The sequence below is a fragment of the Danio aesculapii genome, chromosome 17, assembly GCF_903798145.1.
Source record: "Danio aesculapii chromosome 17, fDanAes4.1, whole genome shotgun sequence".
Taxonomy (NCBI): Eukaryota; Metazoa; Chordata; class Actinopteri; order Cypriniformes; family Danionidae; genus Danio; species Danio aesculapii.
In genome coordinates, this window is record NC_079451.1 from 45,896,594 (window position 1) to 45,920,465 (window position 23,872).

The following is a 23,872-nucleotide window of genomic DNA, read 5'->3' on the forward strand; positions in this document are numbered from 1 at the left end:
AAATCTAACTTTTTTTTTAGCTCGAGACATGATGAGATTGTTTCCAGATGATGTCATATTGGACACATGTCACTCATCACATGGACATTTACTCAAAGGAGAATAACCCCCAAAATGGCAATATTGCAACAGAAACCAAACTGTTAAACATACTTGTGGAATGTCCTATTTTTTATGTTGTCAGACAATGTTTTTTTTATTTGGAGAGACTTTAAATGAAATATTTTTAAATGTGAATCCTTTCAAAATTTTACGTATTAAAAGTACAGCTGAAAAAAGATTTTTATCTTATTTATTATTATTATTTAGGTATATTAGCTTATGTATTATTTATTGCTCTTGATGACTTTTTGTTGTTAAAATATTTTTATAACTATAGAAAAATGATATTTATAAAATGTAACATACATATATACATGGTTCGTACGGGTGCTGGAAATCCTGGAAAAGGCTTGATTTTTAAAATGGTGTTTTCAAGGTTTGAAAAGTGCTTGGATTTTGGACAAAGTGCTTGAACCTGCTTGAATTTGAAATTGCAGGGCTCGAAATTCGTTCACCAGATGCGCAGATTTAGGAGACATTGACGCAGAATGCATATTTGCACGTAATGCCTGCCCCGCCTTAAAGCTCTTCTGATTGGCCCACTGCCCTTGAACTGAAAGCGAATGGATTGGTTAATATCAGCTGTCAATCACTCAGTCAACGCTTTCCTTCAAATGACAAGGAGCTACAGGCCAGTGTTGCCAGATTGGGCGGTTTTGAATTTATTTTTGCGGTTAAAAAATGACATAGGGGGGTAGTGAAAATTTTGGTGGTTTTGCAACGGCGTGCCCGCCAACCCGGGTCTGCCCTCATACACCTGTTTTGATCTCCCAAAGAGATCCCATAGCCCCTGCCATAGCCCCTACATATGCTAAGAACAGTGTAGAAACGCTTATGATCTCCCTCCACGACACGACATCCCCCCCTCCCCCTTCCTCAGGTTATTATATTCTATTGATTGTTGGGCAGCGCTTTTTGGTTTTCAGCGGTTTTTCGACAGCTTTTGAGCTGGAAACAGTCAGCAACATCTGGCAACACTGCTACAGGCGTGAAAATGTAAAGGTACGAGAGACTGAAACAACACTGACAGATGTTAGTTTTACAAACCACCTGAAGTTACAAATAACGGCGCATCTAATCAGTGATCATGTGGTGAATGTTAATCCACCATTTACACTTTTCGAAGAGTAGATAAAAGATTTCCGGTGGGTTAAAGTCAGCTATAAAAATGACTAAAGCCATTCACTGTAAAGCCTGAGGGAGTCTGCTTTGCAGGTAACAGCGTTTGCCACACATTTTAAGCATGAGATGTTTTATTTAATCCTTCATTTAATTGTCATGATGTTGCTGCATTCACTGAGATTAAACTAATATTGCAGCTCATGAAAAGACCGTTACTGTTATTAAGATGACGTGTGCAAGTATTAGGTTATATTATGTTTGGCTTAATCCTGAATAAGCTAGTTATTATTTTTGCACTATATTTTGTTCAGTGCAGTTTCAATTTTGCACTATTTTCATTTTCATTCATTTTTTTTCCCAAACTCGACAGTCTAAAGGGCACTTCCTTGCCAATTTGAGTTATTGATTGTGTACTGCACACTGTGACATGTGAGGGCTGCTCAGGATAAGAAACCCCCCCCCCCCCCCCAACAATTTTACGCAATTAAAGAGTTTATTGAAATTGAATTTATCTGTCTGCTGATTATTTGTCATTTATATATAGATTATATAAAATGTTAAGACTACTTACAGAGAGGTGATACATTTTCAACCATTAAACATGTTTTCCTTTAACCCCTTAACTGTCACCCTTTGACAGGTGGGACATTTGCATACAGTTGCAACAGTACCTTAGTCCTAACCTAAAGTAATATAAAGTAAATAAATAAAATAATAAAAAATGTAAAAGTAATATTAATGAAAGCTTGCAAAGTGTGGTTTCCATATTTGGTGTCTGATTTTCAAAACAGTTGACATATGAACAGTTCATTAATTTGCAGCAAGAAAATTCTCGGGCTGTGTGGCAAGGATTTAATTTTAATTTGTTACGTGAATCTTGAATAGCAATGCACATGAAATATCATGAACGACTGGTCATGAAAGTTTGGTACTACACCCAAACAAAATCTGACCGTAAGCTAATAATTTGAGACAGCAACTTTAGGTAGTAAGAGACCAAACTTAAAAGATACTTCATCCAATAACTGACCTTTTTTTTTTTTTTTTAGCATTTTTGGGTGAACTTTCCCAATACATCTATGCTCCAAAGTATTGAACAATTTAAGTTAAAAAGTCATATTGTGTTTTTTAAAATGGCACAATGGATTTAATAGTGAAAAAGTACATACAGCATATATATACAGTGGTTGTTAGGTGCTGGAAAAGCATAAAAATGCATCTTGAAAGTGCTTGAAAAGTGCTGGAATTTGAAGTTGGAAAAGTTGTAAGAAGCCTGTATATAATAAAAAACAGTACACACAATAGATAGTAGTAGTATTAGTAGTAGTAGAAGTAGTAGTAAAAAGAAATAAAATAATAATAATAAAATAAATTAAAATAAATATTCATTCATTAATCTTTGTCCCTTTATTAATCCAGGGTCGCCATATCGGAATGAACCGCCAACTTATCCAGCATTTGTTTTATGCAGCGGATGCCCTTTCAGCTGCAACCCATCACTGGGAAACACATACACACTTTTTCACATACACTACGAACAATTTAGCCTACACAATTCACCTATACCATATGTCTTTGGACTGTGGGGGAAACCGGAGCACCCGGAGGAAACCCACGCGAACGCAGGGAGAACATGCAAACTCCACACAGAAACGCCAACTGACCCAGCCAAGGCTCGAACCAGCGATCTTCTTGCTGTGAGGCGACAGCACTACCTACTGCGCCACTGCGTCACCTTGTGGGAATATAAATTTGTATAATCTAGTTTCAAATGAACAATAATCTACATATAACTGAAAAGTTCTTTGGTTTTAGATTATATCATTTCATTAACAGGCCAGCCATGAGGGACACTTACCTTTGTCTTTCTGACTACTGGCTGAGCCAAGGTAATGCAAATGCTACGGCCAGGCTTTTAACGACTCTGCCTTTGTTTTTGGGTGATGCTTTCATGCTAAAGAAACCTTTTTCACGAGTTCACACTTGCAATAGTTTCAGAATAAAGCGTATTTGGCGTGCTGTCCGGGGAGAGGGCTCTGAGCTCGGGGAAGACACCCAAACTCGAGTTATTCCTCTTATCAGGAAACAGAGGAATTGGGATTCGAGCGAAGTATCTAGCCCGGCCCGAGAACGCTCCCCCCGAGATTGTAATGCTTAAGAGGTGAGGTGACGGGGTGGTGGAGGGATGCTAAAGTCGTAAGATGCTGCAGGTAAGACAGCATTGGTATATATAGGGGTTTAGTCAAGAACTGATTGGATAATAGAATAATTGTCAATGACGTATTTGATACTGAAACTTCTGCGCGTGCTCCTCCCGAAATTTGTTTATAAAACATCACTTGTTGATTAACTCATCTGGTCAGTTGCTGGGCAGGTTTCTAACACCTATATGCAGGTTATCATGCTGACTCTTAATTTGCATGCTTTGTTTAGCCATCTCCCCTCCTCCTAAGAAGACATTATAGACAGGACATCTTTGTCTTAATTCAGACTTGTGATAGAACTCGCAGACTGCAGACCTCCGATAGGCTCTGCAGACACATGGACTTCTTGACTGCAGACTAACCTACAGGTCTCAATAAAGAAATTCTTCTGCTTGTTCAAGTCTCCTAGACTGGGTTCTCTCTATCTTCACTCATTTATTTTTTTACAACACCCTCTTTCACACAGTTCAAAACCTCAAGCAAGCTATTTTATTTTTGAAATCTGCTGTTTTTGTTACTCGTTTCTCATGTGATACTTCAAAATGCCCAGTAACACAGGCTCATGGAAGCCCAGCTACTGTGACAAGCAGTGTAGTCTTGCACCTAATCATCATCTTGAAGATTTATATGGGGTTCAGGTTAATCGGTGGTCAATTAATGTGCACAAACGAAGCCTCTTTTCAATTTAAGCCTAATGAATCTTTGCATTGTCATCCTGGATTATGGCCATGGGATAAATCTTTGCAAATGGAGGTTTAAGAAATAAAAAAGGTTAAGGTTTGAAAAAACGATGCCAAAAATATGCCAGAAAGCTATGAATCATTGCAATAAAAGTCCTAATGTAGACTTTTGGTGGAGCAGGCAGTGTATTTTATTAACGCATCTGTCGTACATTTCACAGAGTCGCTTTTGGCAATGGAAACGGCCTTGCAGTTGTTGATTACATTCAGAAAACTCTCCTTCTGAACGTGAGCACCGCCGAATTGTATGGCTCGACAGATCCTCACCACAGACAGCCACACTCACCCCGCAAAACCAGACAGCCCTCAGCAGGTGAACACAAATCCAAGAGAAAGCCTTATCTTACTAATAATCATAACCTCTGCATGTTGTCAGTCTGTGTGTGTGTGTGTCACTTTCTGTCTGAAAAAGTACAGCTCGTTATGAGCAGTGTCCGTCTACAAACAGTGATGCCTCCTGCATCCTTCAACCCGCGGGTGGTCATCTCTGGCCGAGGAACCATCTGCCCCTGATCTTAGAAAATCATCCGATCCATATGCTCAAAATGTGGCGCTGGTGTTTGTTCTTTTCTCTTCCCTGTCTTTGCTTGATCTTTTATGTTGTTCACTCATCTGAGTTTCAGTCTTTGAAATACACAGACGCCAACAGACTGGATTTATGGCATTTAGCATTATTATTAGCAATGCTCCTATACTGAAGATATGTCCAATACAAGTTTTAAGTGGTGTTTGTTAAGGCAAAAGAAACACCCATAGTTGTTATCCATCATACTTGATGAAATTTTAAATAAGTTGTACAAAATCCCAATGTTTAATAGAGGTGGGGTGGAAAATCTTTCAAGACGTTGCTATTCCCTCTTGAATCGATTTTTGACTGCTCTACGTTAGTTTTAAACAGCAGATAGCTCTCTCTAGGCTAGTTTTTGACAGTAGACTGTCCTCTAGGCTAGCTTTTAACAATAGACAGCGCTCTAGGCTATTTTTTAGTTGCAGATGGTGCTCTAGGCTAATTTTTGACAGTAGATGGCGATCTAAGCTTGTTTTCTATTGCAAATTCTGCTCCAGGCTAGTTTTGAACAGCAGATGGCGCTCTAGGCTAGTTTTGAACAGCAGATGGCGCTCTAGGCTAGTATTGAACAGCAGATGGCACTATAGGCTAGTTTTGAACAGCAGATGGCACTTTAGGCTAGTTCTTGACAGTAGATGGTGCTTTAGGCTAGTTTTGATCAGCGATGGCGCTTTGGGCTAGTTTTTATTAGCAGATGGTGCTCTAGGCTAGTTTTGAACAGCGTATAGTACTCTATGCTAGTTTTTAACAGATGCTGCTGCTCTAGGCTAGCTTTGAACAACGGATGACACTCTGTGCTAGTTTTTAACAGCAGACAACACTCTAGACTTGAACAGCAGATAGTGCTCTAGGCTACTTTTGACAGTAGATGGTGCTCTAGGCTAGTTTTAACAGCAGTTGTCGCTCTAGGCTTGTTTTAACAGCAGATGTCGCTGTAGGCTAGTTTTGACAGTAGATGGCGCTCTAGGCTAGTTTTTAACAGCAGATGTTGCTCTAGTCTTGTTTTTGACAGTAGATAGTGCTCTGGCTAGTTTTGAACAGCAGATGACACTAGGCTAGTTTTTTAATGGCAAATGATACTCTAGACTAGCTTTGACAGTAGATGGCGTTCTAGGGTAGTTTTTAACAGCAGATGTCGCTCTAGGCTAGTTTTAACAGCAGATGTTGCTCTAGTCTTGTTTTTGACAGTAGATAGTGCTCTGGCTAGTTTTGAACAGCAGATGACACTAGGCTAGTTTTTTAATGGCAAATGATACTCTAGACTAGCTTTGACAGTAGATGGCGTTCTAGGGTAGTTTTTAACAGCAGATGTCGCTCTAGGCTAGTTTTAACAGCAGATGTTGCTCTAGTCTTGTTTTTGACAGTAGATAGTGCTCTGGCTAGTTTTGAACAGCAGATGACACTAGGCTAGTTTTTTAATGGCAAATGATACTCTAGACTAGTTTTGACAGTAGATGGCGTTCTAGGGTAGTTTTTAACAGCAGATGTCGCTCTAGGCTAGTTTTAACAGCAGATGTCACTCTAGGCTAGTTTTGACAGTAGATGGCGCTCTAGGCTAGTTTTTAACAGCAGATGTCGCTCTAGGCTAGTTTTAACAGCAGATGTCGCTCTAGGCTAGTTTTGACAGTAGATGGTGCTCTAGGCTAGTTTTTAACAGCAGATGTCGCTCTTGGCTAGTTTCTGACAGTAGATAGTGCTTTGGCTAGTTTTGAACAGCAGATGACACTCTAGGCTAGTTTTTCAATAGCAAATGATGCTCTAGGCTAGTTTTTGACAGTAGATGGTGCTTGTTTTTTTTAACAGCAAATGACACTTCAGGCTATTATTTTTACAGAAGATTGCAATCTAGGCTAGTTTTGAACAGCAGATGGTGCTCTATGCTGAAATCCTCACAAGGAAGTGCGCTTGATTGTTGTAAGTTGCCTTTTATATCACAAGATTAATGTAAATAGCTCACTATGAATACTCTTGTAATTTGCTTAAACCTATCCTCACTTAATGATTATTTGAGGTTTAAGTGCTAATTATAAGGAATTAAATGCAAACAGTATATGTATGTAAATCATACATAAAAACAAAGCTCAGAATTGATTTAAGAGAGAGAATATCAATGTTTTTTTTTTAATCCCAATCGATGTAGAATTGATTTCTCAACTGATTTTTGCCACAGCTCTGTCTAACATTGTGCATTCCAAATTACTCTTTAAATTTACTGAACAGAAACGACCTACCTATGTTTAGACCTCAACAATTACTAAAAAACCTAAGTGAAACAATCTGTCCTGAATGCAGTCTCTGAACTCTGGGAATTCAAAGGCCTTCTTGCTGTTCATTTGATTTTTGTGTCATTGTTTTGTCTCACCCTTTCAATATCCGTCTCTCTCTGTGGTTTTCGTAAAGACACTCTGCATAAGAAGTCTTGCATGTCCGGCCTCTCTAACTTTTATTCTGAATCAGTGAAAAAGCTTCGTTCTTCTTACCTCAGTAAGTCACATGGCACTCATCAAACGTCCTGTCTTTCTCTCTATATCTGTCTGCATTCTTCTATTTCTCTTCTATTCTTTTTGTCTTGATTTATTGTTTAAGTGCTAAGTGATGTTTTGCGCATAAAATCCGTCAGGCGGTTTGGTTTAATCGCGTTTGTTTTCAACAGGTCTTTGTGATGGTAATGATGCATCAGCCGCCCCAGAGGAGAGATGCAAATCACCAACCTCAGGTAAAGACGCTCTCACACTTTTCTGCATTGTCTTTACTGGGGAAAACAAGAAGGATTAAGAGCGTGGATGATAGTTTTGCGATGAGCTGATTGACAAGCAATTTGAAAAACCGTTTACCCAGTAATTACGCTTTTTGTCATTATTAACTCACACTTGTGTTGTTCCAAAAACATCTTTCTTTCTTTCATGAAAAATAAAAGGAGATCTCAGGCTAAAAGCATTTTGTTTCTGATAAATCACCACCCACTTTTATACTGTCAAGCTCCAAAACTTTATAAAATGATACATCTTCATAGTTTTCTGAAACTATATCAGACGTTGTAGCTTGTTGTAGTTCTTGACTCTCATTTTTGTCGTGTCTTTTAAAAGTGGTATATGACATGAAAAAAACAAGTGTTTGACACCACTTGAAACCTTTCACAACACGTCAAATGAGCGCTTATTTTGTTGTTTAACCGTTTCACGCGTGGGTTTTATAAACTCCAGCTTATTCTCCTGTGTGAGGTTTATTTTGTGACCGTTACTTATGCTTTATTCACACTAGCAGTGACTTTTTAGCTGCCTGTCGCTCTGGGTGGCCCCTGCTGTATGTCTACAGCACAGAGAATACAACTGGCCTCTGAGCGAGGATCATGTGAGCTCTACTGATGCTCCTATTGGCTGTCGCTCTTCATTGGCATGAAGTTGAAGAATTCTCAACTTTATTACGTCGCTGGACACGCCCACCTGGTCGCCAACGTTGCTGTTGCTCGCGTAGACGGAGGTTGCCGGAAGTCGCTCACTCTCTGTTGAAATGAACGGTCACTTTGCCACTGCGAGTCGCACATACGGTGAATGAGGCTTTAGAATCCATCTAAAGTTCCCATCACGACGCGTCAAATTTATCACGTCACCCACCAGCCCCAATGATCTACGTATACATCGTATTTTGTTTATTTTTGCCTTTTTCTGTAAATATTGACAAATATCCGAATTAATATTGTGGAATTTCTGATACTCCAATTCTCAAATATGTGATAAAATGTATACTCTGTCTTTCAAACAGCTTGAAAATGATCGTATTATTTGTTATATGATGGCTAATAGGCGCCACCATTGTCGCCTAGAAGGGATACATCTGCGATCGGAAGTTATTGAGAAGTATTTATTTTATTTGTTAAATTACGCATTAGTTGTATTTTAGTAGCATCTACCCCTACCTCAACCCTCACGGTAATGTAAAAATATTATTTGATGTAGCATCACAGAAATTATGCTATATTAACGGGAGTATCCTGAGCAGCGCGGTGACGTCTAGATGGCATACGACTGAGGATACTTCTCGTTAACTTCATAGATATTTACATTAGATGTCGCCTATGCTATTGTTGTCTATTGAAAGGAATGCGTCAATAGAGCCGCCATTTTAGTACAGAGTAGCGCTCTAGGCTAGTTTTGGACAGTAGATGGTGCTCTAGGCTAGTTTTTAACAACAGATGGCGTTCTCGAGTGGTTTTTATTAGCAGATTGTGCTTAGCTAGTTCTGACCAGATGATCTTTACTTAATATTCTAAATATTTTTGGCATAAAATAATAATCTGTAATTTTAACACATGTAAAAAGGCTGTATGGTGCACCTTGCGTTCTCAGAATGTAAAAAAACAAAAGCGTTCAGTGTAATCGGTGTGCTCCAGGGGCACGTATTTGTGCTTGTTGAGTTTTAAAGTACAAAATCAATCTTGACATTTTACTTAAGATCTCTTATTGTCTTTCATAAAAGATTATAATGAAAGGAATGAACCCATGAGGGTGAGTTAATGTTGACAATATTTTTGTATGAATTTAGCATTTTAAGGATGAACTGAATTTTAATTTTGCACTTTCCTTTATTTGCGTAGTTTCCCAGAAAGGCCACTGTGTGCATGGTTTGGAAATACTGGTAGTTCTGCCAATCCAATGCTAATCCTCTGCCAGTTTCTTTTGGCGATGCATAAATTACACACTGTAACTTACAGACAGACATATTGACAAACACTGCAATGCCAGAGCATTGGACGTGAAGCTCTATTATAGTTGAAAAAAGCTTCTAGCACAGCAAAAAATTAAAACAATTCTGCAAGCGTCATCAGAATCCCAGTCAGGTGTGCTGACCAAGGAAATTTCATTTACAAGGAATTTGACTTTGATATGCAGATAGTTGCCAAAAGTTACGTAAGACCCCATTGGCTGTATCACATTATTATGCAGACTGTGTTGTTGCTGTAGGCTCCGGTTCACCATGCAATTCTGATGAAGACAGCAAACAAAAGTTCATTGAGAAGGGTACAGTACATACAGCATACAAAAAGAATAATAACAAATTTGTTCTTGCAAAGCCTTTATTTTCTTTTTTCAACACATTTTCCAGTGAAGTCCAAAAGCAAGCGGATATCCAAGACTGTTGCCAATGACTTTGGTACTGTATTATGTTCCTTAAATGGCAATCTGGGTCTCTCAGTTTCTGTACTAATGGGCTCCTGTGGACTAACCAAATGAACTAACCAAACCATTTCAACTGGGTTTGCTGCATAAATATGTACTAGAGCTGAACTATGTTTGTCTGTTGCTCGGTGGTCAAGCTTGCCAGTTTATACTGGGCTATTGAGAACTTCTACGTTTTAATTGCTAGGCATTTTTACTGTTCCAGAAAATGTCATCTTGTAAATGATTCATGAGTGCAAGTTACTCTTAGGGTGCTTTCGCATTTAGTTTGAATGTCTGGTTTGCTCCGTCCCTGCTCTGATGCCCTTCCAGCCACAACCCAGTACAAGGAAACTGCACTGGAGTTTAATTAAAAGAAATTAAATTTTATTGTATTTAATATACACTCACTGGCCACTTTATTAGGTACACCTTACTAGTACTGGGTTGGACCTTTTGCCTTCAGAACTGCTTTAATCCTTCGAGGCATAGATTCAACAAGGTACTGGAAATATTCCTCAGAGATTTTGGTCCATATTGACATGATAGCATTACACAGTTGCTGCAGATTTGTTGGCTTAACATCTATGATACGAATCTCCCGTTCCACCACATCCCAAAGGTGCTCTATTGGATTGAGATCTGGTGACTGTGAAGGCCATTTGTGTACAATGAACTCATTGTCGTGTTATTGTCATTATCCTGCTGGAAGTAGCCATTAGAAGATGTGTACACTGTGGTCATAAAGGGATGGACATGGTCAGCAACAATACTCATGTATGCTGTGGTGTTGACACGATGCTCAACTGGTGCTAATGGGCCCAAAGTGTGCCAATAAAATATCCCCCACACCATTACACCACCACCAGTCTGAACCGTTGATACAGGGCAGGATGGAGCCATGATTTCATAATGTTGATTCCAAACTCTGACCCTTCCATCCGAATGTTGCAGCAGAAATCGAGACTCCTCAGACCAGCCAATGTTTTTCCAATCTTCTCCAATTCTTGTGAGCCTGTGCCTATTGTAGCCTTAGTTTCCTGTTCTTAGCTGACAGGAGTGGCACCTGGTGTGGTCTTCTGCTGCTGTAGCCCATCCGCCTCAAGGTTGGACGTGTTGTGTGTTCAGAGATGCTCTTCAGCATTCCTCGGTTGTAACGATTGATTATTTGAGTTACTGTTGCCTTTCGATCAGCTTGAACCAGTCTGGCCATTCTCCTCTGGTTCTGCATGAAAATCCCAGTAGATGAGCAGTTTTTGAAATACTCAGACTAGCCCATCTGGCACCAACAACCATGCCACGTTCAAAGTCACCTAAATCACCTTTCTTGAACTGCAGCAGATCGTCTTGACCATGTATACATGCCTAAATGCATTGAGTTGCTCCCATGTGATTGGCCGATTAGAAATTTGCATCAATGAGCAGTTGAACAGGTGTACCTAATAAAGTGGCCGGTGAGTGTATTTTAAAGTGCTAACACTGATCGCCACATACATCTATTTTATCACATTATTTATTTGATATCAGGGTTTTTCGTGTCTTAAAATGAGACTGAGGTGGTCATTTTTTCTACTTGAAACAAACACTTTTTACATTATTCTTGTAATCAAATCAAGTAAAACGTCTTAGGCTAACATTAAATTTAATTAATATACATGATCAGTGCATTTGGGGTTTGTCGGTAGCCACGACTGCCTGCATGATTTTTGTCAAAACCCTGGATTTATATTATGTTGATATTGAATTGCATTGTTTTATTTCAATCATCTATTTCTAATGCAAAGAGATAAGTTTTTTTGCAAAGTCGAGCAGATATTTGATGTACGTTCTCTCTGCTTGTAGCGCGTTGTTATGTCATTAATTTGTAATTTATTAATTTAACAGGGACAATGCTTATTAATAAACAGTGAGACTGTAAATAAGCCAGAGTTAGCCACGGGGGCTAATTTTCATCTGTTGCCCCCTGCCAAATTTTAAAAGGCAACCTAAAATCAAAAAACACATCATCACACATACAGAAACAGTAAAGTTACAAATGACAACAGGATAAAACATGTAATAAGAATTTCTTAAAATGTTAGACAAAAGAATTACACATGGTTACAAACTTGATTTACTTGATGTGTCAATAAAGCGAATATACTGTTAATATACTGAATAATACTCAAATATACTGTTTGACCAATTAATACGCAATTAATAGCCGCTCGCTTCCATGATTTGGTGCGATTGTGTTCAGATCTGAAGTGAAGCCTTCCGCAGACCATCTCTTTCAGATGGACTCAGTTACAGTTCACATTAGGGCTGTGCAAAATTGAAAAAATCTGATATTGCCATATCTTATTTTTCTGCAATAATAATTGCGATATGAATACAGTTTCTCCAGATGTTTTGAATTGCTCTAATCTTTTTCTGGGGAGTCTATAACAGTATTCGGCTACAGGAATGGAATATTCATGATGGAAATAAATGCTTTTCTGACTTACCTAAAGCGTCATAGATCAATAGGGATGTAACGATTCACCGTGAGTCGGTTGAAAATCGATTCATATATGTGACGAATCAAATCGATACAAATGTTGAATGAATCACCATACATTTTTTGCACAGAGGCGGCGCTGTGGTTGCAGGCGCAAGCTCGCTTTACCTGCACATCAGCAGCGAGCAAGAAGTGGAGTGGCAGATTGAAATGACAGCGGTGAAGTGCACCAGACAAAACAAAAACTGTGTGCAAATACTGCAAAAAGACGTTTACATACACAAACAGAAGAACGAATATGATGCACATAAACCGTCAGCACAGTGAAAAACTACTGTCACAGATGTCTATACACAACAAAGCTATTAATAAGCGAAATGACCAGATGATTTGCAGCTCTGCTTGCTCCGACGAGTGCTACAAAGATCACACGGTGCATCAGTGTTTTCATAGCGAAAGTGAAGTTGTTTTTCAGACTGAAAGAGAAAGTTGTTCTGTTACAGAAGCAGGTATTAGATTAGTTTTACCCTCTTATTTTCAAATTAGTTTATGCATATTTTCATAAATTGCTTATTATTATTGAATATTTTTAAATGTTCAAGGTTATCTGTTCTTAAGTGTATCACACTGATTCTTATACTAATTAATTCTACAAGTAATATTAATTATTCACCTTCATAATCATGTTCAACTCTTGTCTCTATCCTACTGTATAATTAGGAATTTTATAATCAGTGTTTTATGCCAGTGGCCAGTTCCCTGGAGCATAGAGCCTATTGACCACCTCTGTACACACTGCTCTCTGGTCTAGGAAAGGTTTTCCTCTCCACAAAGACCTCAGTTTATGCTAGAAAACATAGATATGCTGATATATTTTTTTATTAAAATGTCAAATCCCAGCACAGTTAAACAAGTTTTAGTTTGTTTAAATAAATGAATTAGTTAATATTATTATTATTATTATTATTTTTTAAATAGCAATTTTGTTTTGGCAGAAAAATATATTATATTTAGCAAAACATGTGCAGCATTTAAGAAAAAATGAAAGGGCTCTTCACCTTAATTTCTTTCAAATCATTTTGTTAACAAAAATCATGACTGAATCGTGAGATTAGTATCGTGAATTGTGTTTGTAATCGTGAGTCAGGTGAATTGTTACATCCCTATAGGTCAAGTAAAAATCTTGTTTGGTTCTCACTTTCAGAAGAAATAAGTCAAAATTAAGGGAGTTTTTCTTTAAAACAAGCAAAATAATCTGCCAGCAGGGTAAGTTAAAGAATCTTGTTTTCGGTTTGAAATTTAGATATTTGGAATAAAAAACAAGACAAAAATTCTAAGTAAATACAACAGCTTAATGACGCAAGCGTACCGGGGTTCAGAAGGAAACAAGACAGTGTGAACACAAACCAGCTGAGAAGGTAGCAAGGGGGAACAATCGAACTTGGGTTCAGATCAGGCAATTGAACCAAGTGTGAAAGCACCCTATGAAGCAGTTACGGTTTTTGTTTTTGAATGGATTGTAAATGCTCCTGAAACCAGTTTTAACCAGTTTTACTGTCATCATTTCAAAAGCGTTTTCCCTGTAGGACTGCTTTTTTTCTAACCTTTTTTAACATTACAGGCTTTCACTCTGCTCTGGTGCGTTTCAAGGGTAAAAATACACAGGCCAAGAAAATGATGTCAGACATTTAACATATTTCAGATTTTTTAATCAAATATTTTCACACAGATGCCAACTGTACCTCTGAAATCATGAATAGATTTACAGTACATATGGGTGATTTTAAACACACACACACACACACGCACACACACACACACACACACACACACACACACACACACACACACACATATATTTGAATATGTAGTTTAAGAGGACTCTCCATAGACGTAATGCATTTTATAGATTAACAATCGCTTATCTTATTGTCTTATTCTAACGCTAGCCCTTAACCCAATCTTTCAGCAAATATACCCTGTTAAAGAGATGGTTCACCCAAAAATGACAACTATGTACTCTTCCTTAAGTGGTTCCAAACTTTTATGGGTTTCTTTCTTCGCACTAAAGAAGCTATTTTGAAGAAAGATGGAAATCTATAACCATTGACTTCCGTAGAAGGAAAACCAAATGCTATGCAAGTCGATGGCTACAGGTTTTGAACTTTCTTCAAAATATCTTCAGGGGAAAGAAACTCATAATCGTTTGAAACAAGTAAATGATAACCAAATTAACGTTTTTGGTTTAAACTACGATTTTTAAGCATTTTGACACAATGTATGTCCTCTTAAACCCTGAGGTCCTCATAAACCACAAACACCAGTACAAACACACACACAATTTCATATTTCATCAGACAGAAATGAAGCTCCTAGTTTTCTGATTCTTGATTGGTGCTGGGGTTTCATCTCCACTAATCTCAATGCAATATTTTTTTTCCGGGCATGATCGAGTACGCTAACACACTACTACTAAATACGAATATAACCTGCTAAATGATCGAACGTCTCTTTTTAAGGCTGCTGATGGGCTCCTGGCTGCTTCATTCTACATAATGATCCTCTCAACTTGCTTATTTCTCTCCTAAAGCGGTTGATTAACACATATTTTGCTTCCTTAGTAACCTTGATTTCCCAGCTGAATGGCTTTGACTGTATGTTCAGAACAATGTTTTCTTTTTTACAGCTAAGATATCCCGGAAAATTAACATGCTTGCTGATCAAAAAGATGGTAAGCGTTTGTTCTCTCTCTTCAGCTTGTAGGAGTAGCTGTGCATCTTTTCCTCCTTGCTGATGTAAAACTGACCTTACTTTAAGCAGTCATCTTATTGAAGGTCTGAGCTTTTCTGGGCTAGAATCAAAAACGGTGTCCTAATAACATGCAATTTGACTGTTCCCACCAGACACTACAAGACAATCTCTTAAATACCAGAGCCAATGAAATAAACTAATTCATAAATATATATTAAACCTCATTAGAGACATGGAAGAGTAATTAATTGTTTAAAATACAACCTGAAATTTCAAACGGGGTGGGACGGTGGCTTAATGGTTAGCACTGTTGCCTCACAGCAAGAAGGTCGCTGGTTCGAGTCCCGGCTAGGTCAGTTAACATTTCTGTGTGGAGTTTGCATGTTCTCTCCATGTTGGTGTGGGTTTCCTCCGGGTGCTCACACTTTTCCCCCTACAGTCCAAAGACATGCGCTATAGGTGAATTGAATAGACTAAACTGGCCGTAGTGTATGTGTGTGACTGAGTGTGTATGGATGTTTCCCAGTACTGGGTTGTGACTGGAAGGGCATCTGCTGCGTAAAGCATGCTGGAATAGTTGGTGGTTCATTCCACTGTGAATGAATGGATAAGAAAATGAATGAATGAATTTCAAACTGATTTTTTAATGCATTTTAATACAAGACTAGATGTGATCAAGGGGTTTTTACCAGATGGACATTCAAAATGAACCCTTGTTTTTTTTTTTTTTTTTTGCTTAAAAGTGAAGACCCCACTCAGTGTTTGTTCTTCAAAATTCTTAATACTGTAAAACACATTCTGGTAAACTGTCCTGCTTTTTATGAAATGAACTCAATCACCTGGAAAAATGCAAAATCTTATCTAATTTATTCATTTGTTTGTGGTTTTTAATTGTATATTTATTAATGAACTGTTTTTTTTTTCCGTGAAAATAGCATTTGTTTTCTGAAATGGCATTAAATAAAACATGTTACGATGATATTTAACCTCATTACATTACTAAAAGTACAGTTGAAGGTAAAATTAATAGTCTTCTTTTGAAATTTTCATTATTTTTCAAATACTTCCCAAGTGATTTTCAATGAATACACATAAAAAAACCCTAATAGATTTAATAAAAAACTCCTTTTAGCTTGGAAACGACACCTTTTATTGTATAGTGCAGCATGTTAGGACACTGTGTTTGGCATGAAAAGTCTGAAAAGGATTATATTTTGTTTTGTTTAAATAGCAAACACTACAATAGATCGTTTTTTTTTTCATTTAGTATATAACTTTTAGTTTCACGATTAATGCTTTAGCGTTTTCCCCTGTGTAGTAGAATAGGGCTTTATGTAGTAGATTATAGACCTTTTTCACATTTCCGGGTTTCTCCGCAACAGAATTCGTCATAGTAGGGTAAACTTAGAGCGCAGTGAATGGGAGAGTACAGCTAATGATGTTTTTACTATCCTATTTGCTGAAATGATAAAAGAAAAACTCCACGATGGTGTTATTGAGACTTTCAGAAAAAGGAAAAACAATAGTGTTAGACTGATAATGGCAGCCAGAGGAGAGAACAGCGTCACATTTACTCTCAGCCCCATAGACACTGCATTAGAAATTCCTTGCATAAGCTGTAATTTGTTTTTTGTTAATTTGATGCAAAGATGATAGAATACAAATGGAAATACATATAAATGTTCAAACGTGTATAAATGTAGCGTGTATTTACATATAAATGTAAAACGTTTTGTTTTTGTTTGTTTTTTTTATAATAACAGTTAAACGTGTCATAACAGTCTTGTTATGTTATCGAATAGGGTCCATAATCGATTGTCCATAATGCATTAATGAAAAAAGTACACTAATGTTTTTATCAGACATACAGTTGAAGTCAGAATTATTAGCCCTCTTGTTATATTTGAATTATTTTATATTTCACCCTAATTTCTGTTTAACAGAAGGATTTCAACACATTTCCAAACATAATAGCTTTAAGAACTAATTTATTTTATCTTTGCCATGATGACAGTAGGCAACGCAGTAGGTAATGCTGTCGCCTCACAGCAAGAAGGTCGCTGGGTCGAGTCCCGGCTTGGCCAGTTGGGATTTCTGAGTGGAGTTTGCATGTTTTCCCTGCGTTTGCGTGGGTTTCCTCCGGGTGCTCCGGTTTCCCCCACAGTCCAAAGACATGTATAGGTGAATTAAGAAGACTAAATTGTCCGTAGTGTGTGAGTGAGTGTGTATGGGTGTTTCCCAGAGATGGGTTGCGGCTGGAAGGGGATCCGCTGTGTGAAACATGTGCTGGATAAGTTGGCGGTTCATTCCGCTGTGGCGACCTCAGATTAATAAAAGGACTAAGCCGAAAAGAAAATGAATGAATGATGACAGTACATAATATTTTACTAGGTATTTTTCATGATACTAGTATTCAGCTTAAAGTGACCTTTAAAGGCTTAACTAGGTTAATTGGGCAAATTATGGAAATTAGGCAAATCATTCTATAACAGTAGTTTGTTCTGTAGACAATTGGAAGAACACATAGTTTAAGGGGGCTAACGATATTGACCTTAATTTTTTGTCTATTTTTTTTATTAAAAATTGCTCTTATTCTAGCAGAAATAAAGCAAATAAGACTTTCTCCAAAAGAAAAAAATAAATATTATAGGAAATACTGTGAAAAATTCCCTGCTCTATTGAACATAATTTGGGAGATATTTGAAAAAGAGTTCAACTGTATGTGCATTGGTCAGGTAGATGAACTGCACATTTGTTCTGCATGTAGAAAGGAGGTTACGGCGTCACTGCTCTCTCCCTGGTAAGAAACAGAGTGGTGTGAAGGAAATGAAGAGGCAGCGTCACACAGTGTCTTTCCGTGAGACCTCATTCTGTGAGCGCAGTGAGTGGCCCGATTACAGGCTGACCTGACCTGCCACAAACTAACTCTGACTGAAACCCGTCGTGTGTGGGTTTGCTTTTGATCAATCTGCCCGCTGTGTTTAATCCTTCTTTCACAGTTTTATTTGAACCAGATTACAGATTGAAGTTGGATAGTGTCATACAAAAAGTCAAGAAATTCTATCATCAGTTCAAAGGAACGAAACAAAGGAGATTATGGACTTTGTTCTCAAAATGTACCAAAATTTGTGCATTTGTGTATTTCTATTGTAAAGTACAATGGGCTATATGCACACAGACTTTTAATTTTCAGCCAGGCAGCCCAGCGGCTTCCAGTGAACTGTCTTTCCATTACAAATTGTCACGTTTAAGATCTGATTTCTTTAAAAATCAGCAATCTTCACTGCCTGTTATATATACAATATGAAGTGGATCTCAGATCGGACAAGAAGCACTGCATTATATTCTCTTTTCCCCCGCCATGTCTTTAAAATATGACAGTTTAGTTTACCCCTGTATTTTCAATGGAATTTCTGCACTAGCCTGTTGCTACTGACAGCGCTTGCTGTTACAATGGTCTCTCATCTCGTTTTATGCTTGAACAACTAAATGAATGCTAACATCGATGCTGTAAAAACAACCTTGTGAAATTGATTATACTCACATTAAGCTTTTACCGGAAGTTTATGGTTGGCTTTAAAACTCTAGTGCATAGAGCCATTGTCTTGGGAGAGTTAGTGTAATATACAACTATATGCATTATTATTATTATTATTATTATTATTATTATTATTATTATTATTATTATTATTATTATTATTATTATTATTTCATTTTTGTTGTTGTTTTTGTTGTTATTATCATCCTGTATCATTATGATTTATTATTGTTTATTATCATTATTATTTTATTATTGTTATTATTATTATTATTATTATTATTATGTATTTTATTATTAGTAGTATTACTAGTATTATTATCATCATCATTCTGTATCATTATGACTTATCATTGTTTATTATCATTATGTATTTTATTATTATTATTATTACTATTATTATTATTATCATCATCATCATCATCCTGTATCATTATGATTTATCATTGTTTATTATCATTATTATTTTATTATTGTTATTATTATTATTATTATTATTATTATTATTATTATTATTATTATTATTATTATTATTATTATTATTATTATGTATTTTATTATTGTTACTATTATTATTATTATTATCATCATCATCATCGTGTATCATTATTATTTATCATTGTTTGTTATCATTATTATTATTATTATCGTGTATTTTATTTTTGTTGTGTTTATTTTTGTTATGTATTTTTAATTTTTTTGTTGTTATTGATATTTTTATTATTATTATTACCATTATTTATCATTATTATATAGCATAGTTTATTATAATTATTATTTTTATTATTATTGTTATTTTATTATTGTTAGTGTTATTATTTATTTTTTTATTATTATTTTGTTACTGAAAGATACTGTGTACACTAATGTGTTACATGTACAGGCAAATCAAGGGAATATCATTACTTATTATTTCCTTAATATTATTTATCTTATTGTTATTTTATTATTATTATTGTTATTGTGTATTTATTTATAATTGTTATTATTATGCATTATTATTATTAATATTATTTATTGTGTATTTATTTATTATTGATAATATTAATGTTATTATTATTATCATTTATTGTTATAATTTATTTATTCATTATTATTATTATTATTATTATTATTATTATTATTATTATTATTTTGTACTGAAAGTTACTGTATGCACTATGTGACAAATTATGCTGAGGGGACTCTATTCTAATTTCCTTTTACATGTATGTATTATGGCCAAAAAAGGCATACATTCATATCATTCTGGTTGATGTGAAGACAGTAGTAGTGTACGACAGTGGTCCCCAACCTTTTTATGACCGTGGACCGATTAACGCATGACAATTTCACTGCACCCCGGTAGGACGGTGGGTGTACGTATATATTTCTAGATGACCATCAACTGTTTTCTTAGAGGATGACAAGTTTGCGGGCCCTTCACTGAGCCTTTTCCCCTTCGCAAAGAAACTTTCCAACATTGTCTGTTTCTTACTCATTTTGTTAGATTGTGGATTAAATTTTGGTGCTCAAGTGACTGAGATGTAACTGAGAGAATACAGTTATTTTTCAAACTAAAAGATTTTTCAAAATAAAAGATCGTTCTGACTTGGGTAATAAATAAAGCAAAAATAATTAATGATTTCTTAAGCGGCCCGTTACCAATTGATCCACGGACTGGTACCATTTCGTGGCCCGAGAATTGGGGACCACTGGTGTTCGACTCCAGCATATTGGTGGAAAGAATCTGTCAGTAAATTTTTGTTGCTATTAACTTGTATGGCCTGTTATTACATGGTTTACTAACAAATTCCATTTTTGCAATTTTTCTTGTTTCCATTGAGGAATAAAAAGGGCAATTTTTTAATTTTATTTTTATTTATTTATTTATTTTTGTTTATTTGCTATTTCAGCACAGAATTTTTTTATAAAAATCAGCATTTATGCAGAATGATTTTGGGAGTATAGTAACTAAAAACTTAAAACATGAAATAAAAATTATTAACTTTTAAAGTTTACGATGCAAATCCAGTTAGATCCAATTGTTTGTTTACAAAGCAAGTCTTTTATGTATTATATCTGCTAAAATACAGAAGATATTACAAACTGTATTGTAAATAAATCAAATAAACATTTGCATATGAATTAATATTACTAAAAGTAATATGAAAACTCAATAAATATATATACACATTTTCATAATTTAAAAACAGATTTAATGATGGGCTAAATACTCAGCAGATTTCGTCTGGCCTAGTGACAGTATAACTTATCAGTTGATATATCGGTTACAGTTAATTATTCATTTATTTTGCATTCTGAGTGGACAACTGACCTCCATACATTCTACAGATGAAACTCAAAAAAAAAAAAAAAAATATATATATATGAATATTTACCCAATTACAAAAGGTCTTAATGCAGAATGTGTATGATTTTTGTGGTTAAATATAATCCAGATACGTTCTTGTGAATTTTTCATGTGAGAGTCTTGCCATTGCTTTACAGTTTAAATTTTTTATAAAATTTCATCAGGTTTCATCAGAAACATGTTTGCATCTTGGTCTGTGATAATGAAATAGAGCAATGTTATTGCTGCTGTAATGGGCTAAATGCACAGCTAGTACTTTCAGCCAACGATAAACTTCCAGTAAAAGGTTTATGTGTCTATTTTCAATTTCATAAGGTTCCTTTTACAGCATCGATGTTGTAATGCAATTAAAACACAATCCGTTGAATAGACTTTGTTCAAGCGTAAAAAGAGATGAAAGATGCAAGTGTAAATGCAAACGCCATCAGTAGCAGTAGGCGATGGCAGAAACTAAATTGAAAACTCCATATTTTAATGAAATGGCGGGAAAAAAAGTAATTTAGTGCAGTGCCTTTTGTCTGGTGTGATACTGTATCTACTTTGCATTGTATATATCAGTCAGGCTGTGCAGATCACTGATTTTTAAAGAAATCAGATCTTAAATGATGCGATTTTGTAATGGCGCAACAGTTCATCAGAAGAGCTTGGGCTGGCGGACTGAAGTGTGTGTGCATATACTCCATTAGTGACTTCATGGTTTTTAATATCGAATGGAAATATGTGTGTTTTGGTGATGTCATGAAAAGGTGTTGCGTGCAAGTTCACAAATTCAACATGAGCTTTAAAGGGGACCTATTATGCTCCTTTACACAAGGTGTAAAATAAGTCTGTGATGTGTCTAGAATGTGGATGTGAAGTTCCAGCACAAAATACCCACAAATTTGTTTTTGAAACTGCCCCTTTTAGGCTTTGATCCAAATTGGGCTATTTTGTTTACTGTCGCTTTTAATTTAAATCAGATTGTGCTCTTTTCAAAAGAGGGTGGAGCTACAAATGCCTGTGTGTCAGCTTAGTGGTAGATTCAAGAACAAGAATAACGTTATCTGTGAAAAACTGGAAATGTCCAAAGAAGTGTCTCTGAATAAGTTTATGTGCATCTAAAACTAATCTCTAATGGCAGATGGCTGCTTCTCACTCAGGGCTGTCTATGCTAATGAGGGAGAGATTGTCACTAATGGGCGGGGCTTTCCTGCTCTGATGACAAATACAAAGGAAGAATGTCAATCAAAGTGTTTCTGCAGATTGTTTTTAACAAGTGTGATTATAAAAAATAGAATTAATTAATTTTTAGCGTTATAATCATGCTATATTCACAGACTGTTGCCACACAACTGTGTTTAAACCCCTTATAAAAGTGATTTTTGCATAATAGGTGCCCTTTAAAATCTTACTGCACACACTAATTTAATAAGAATACACCATCAGTATATTAACTGAATGCTGTGCTTATGTTTTATATTTTAGTTCATTTTTCAGGGGTCCTGAAGTGCTTCAGACTTTATTTTGCTTTAGAAACGCATACTAATTGTCTCCCCCTTTTTTTTTTTTGTCCCTCACTGTATTCTCTGTAGACGCCAGAGACAACTCATTCAGCCGCTCGCGCAGCTCCAGTGTGACCAGCATTGACAGAGAGTCACGGGAGGTCATTTCCTCCTTTTATTTTTGCGACTCTCTGTCCAAGAAAAGCGAGACGCTGGCAGTGCCCAGTCTGTGGGTGGGCACCTCATTGGGCAGCATGTTAGCCATTGCCCTCACCGTTCCCTCCACACCAGAGCAAAGGATGCAACAGCCTGTGGGCGTCTCTTTCTGTGGTAAGACTTGCATTTGTCCTGTATGTAAAACTGCATGGAGGTTCTTAAAGGGACAGTTCACCCAAAAATTAAAATGACTTTTAAATTAAAATCATTGCATATATACACTACCTGACAAAAGTCTTGTTGTCGATTCCACTTGTAAAAGCAACAAATAATAACTTGACTTCTAGTTGATCTTTTGGAAAAGTGGCAGAAGGTAGATTTTTTTCCCATGAATCATCTGTTGAACTGCATCCCAATCATCACAAATACTGCAGAAGACCTAATGGAACCCACATGGACCCAAGATTCTCATAGAAATCTGTCAAGTTTGGTGAAGGGAAAATAAGTGTAATCTAGAGGCCTTTGCCTTTCATTAAAGCCACTTCTGATACCAAGTGATCAACTAGAAGTCAAGTTATTATTTGTTGTTCCTAAAACTGGGATAGGCGACAAGATTTTTGCCATGTAGTGTATATATATATTTTTACCTTTCTGAGTTTTTCTTCTGATGAATACAAAAGAAGATATTTTGAGAATTGCTGGTTGCTGGGAACCATGGACTTGCATTGTAAGCTTTGTGTTTAACAGAAGAAATAAACTCAGATGGGTTTTGAACAAGTGAAGGGTGAGTAAAAGATGACCGAATTTTTATTTTTGGGAGAACTATCTTTTTACATGTAAACATTATGTATGTTATATTAGTTTTCAGAAATTGCACTTTTAATGGTAAAATTAATGTCTTATTTATTATATTTGACATCTGAATTGTTGTAATCTATAAACATTCACAAAAACAAAACATATCACTGTATTGTTTATATATATATATATATATATATATATATATATATATATATATATATATATATATATATATATATATATATATATATATATATATTCTAAGATGCTAAACAATATTACACAAGAAAGGACTGCCATTTTCCCAATTATTAGTATGTTAGCAATGGTGCACGTGATGTTGATTAAACAACAGTTCAGCAAATGTTAATATTGATTTCTGTAAATTAATGTTATGACATTGTTCTAACTGAATTTATAA

At 36.0% G+C, this 23,872-nt stretch overlaps 1 protein-coding gene across 1 annotated transcript in view; it reads left to right on the forward strand.

Moving 5' to 3' along the window:
* Positions 1-23,872, forward strand: part of stxbp5b (syntaxin binding protein 5b (tomosyn)) — a 157,508-nt gene that overhangs the window by 118,309 nt on the left and 15,327 nt on the right. Inside the window, 6 exon segments of the mRNA XM_056476757.1 lie at positions 4,330-4,481; positions 7,390-7,452; positions 9,698-9,754; positions 9,840-9,887; positions 15,058-15,102; positions 22,585-22,824. Coding sequence (XP_056332732.1) covers positions 4,330-4,481; positions 7,390-7,452; positions 9,698-9,754; positions 9,840-9,887; positions 15,058-15,102; positions 22,585-22,824 — 605 coding nt within the window.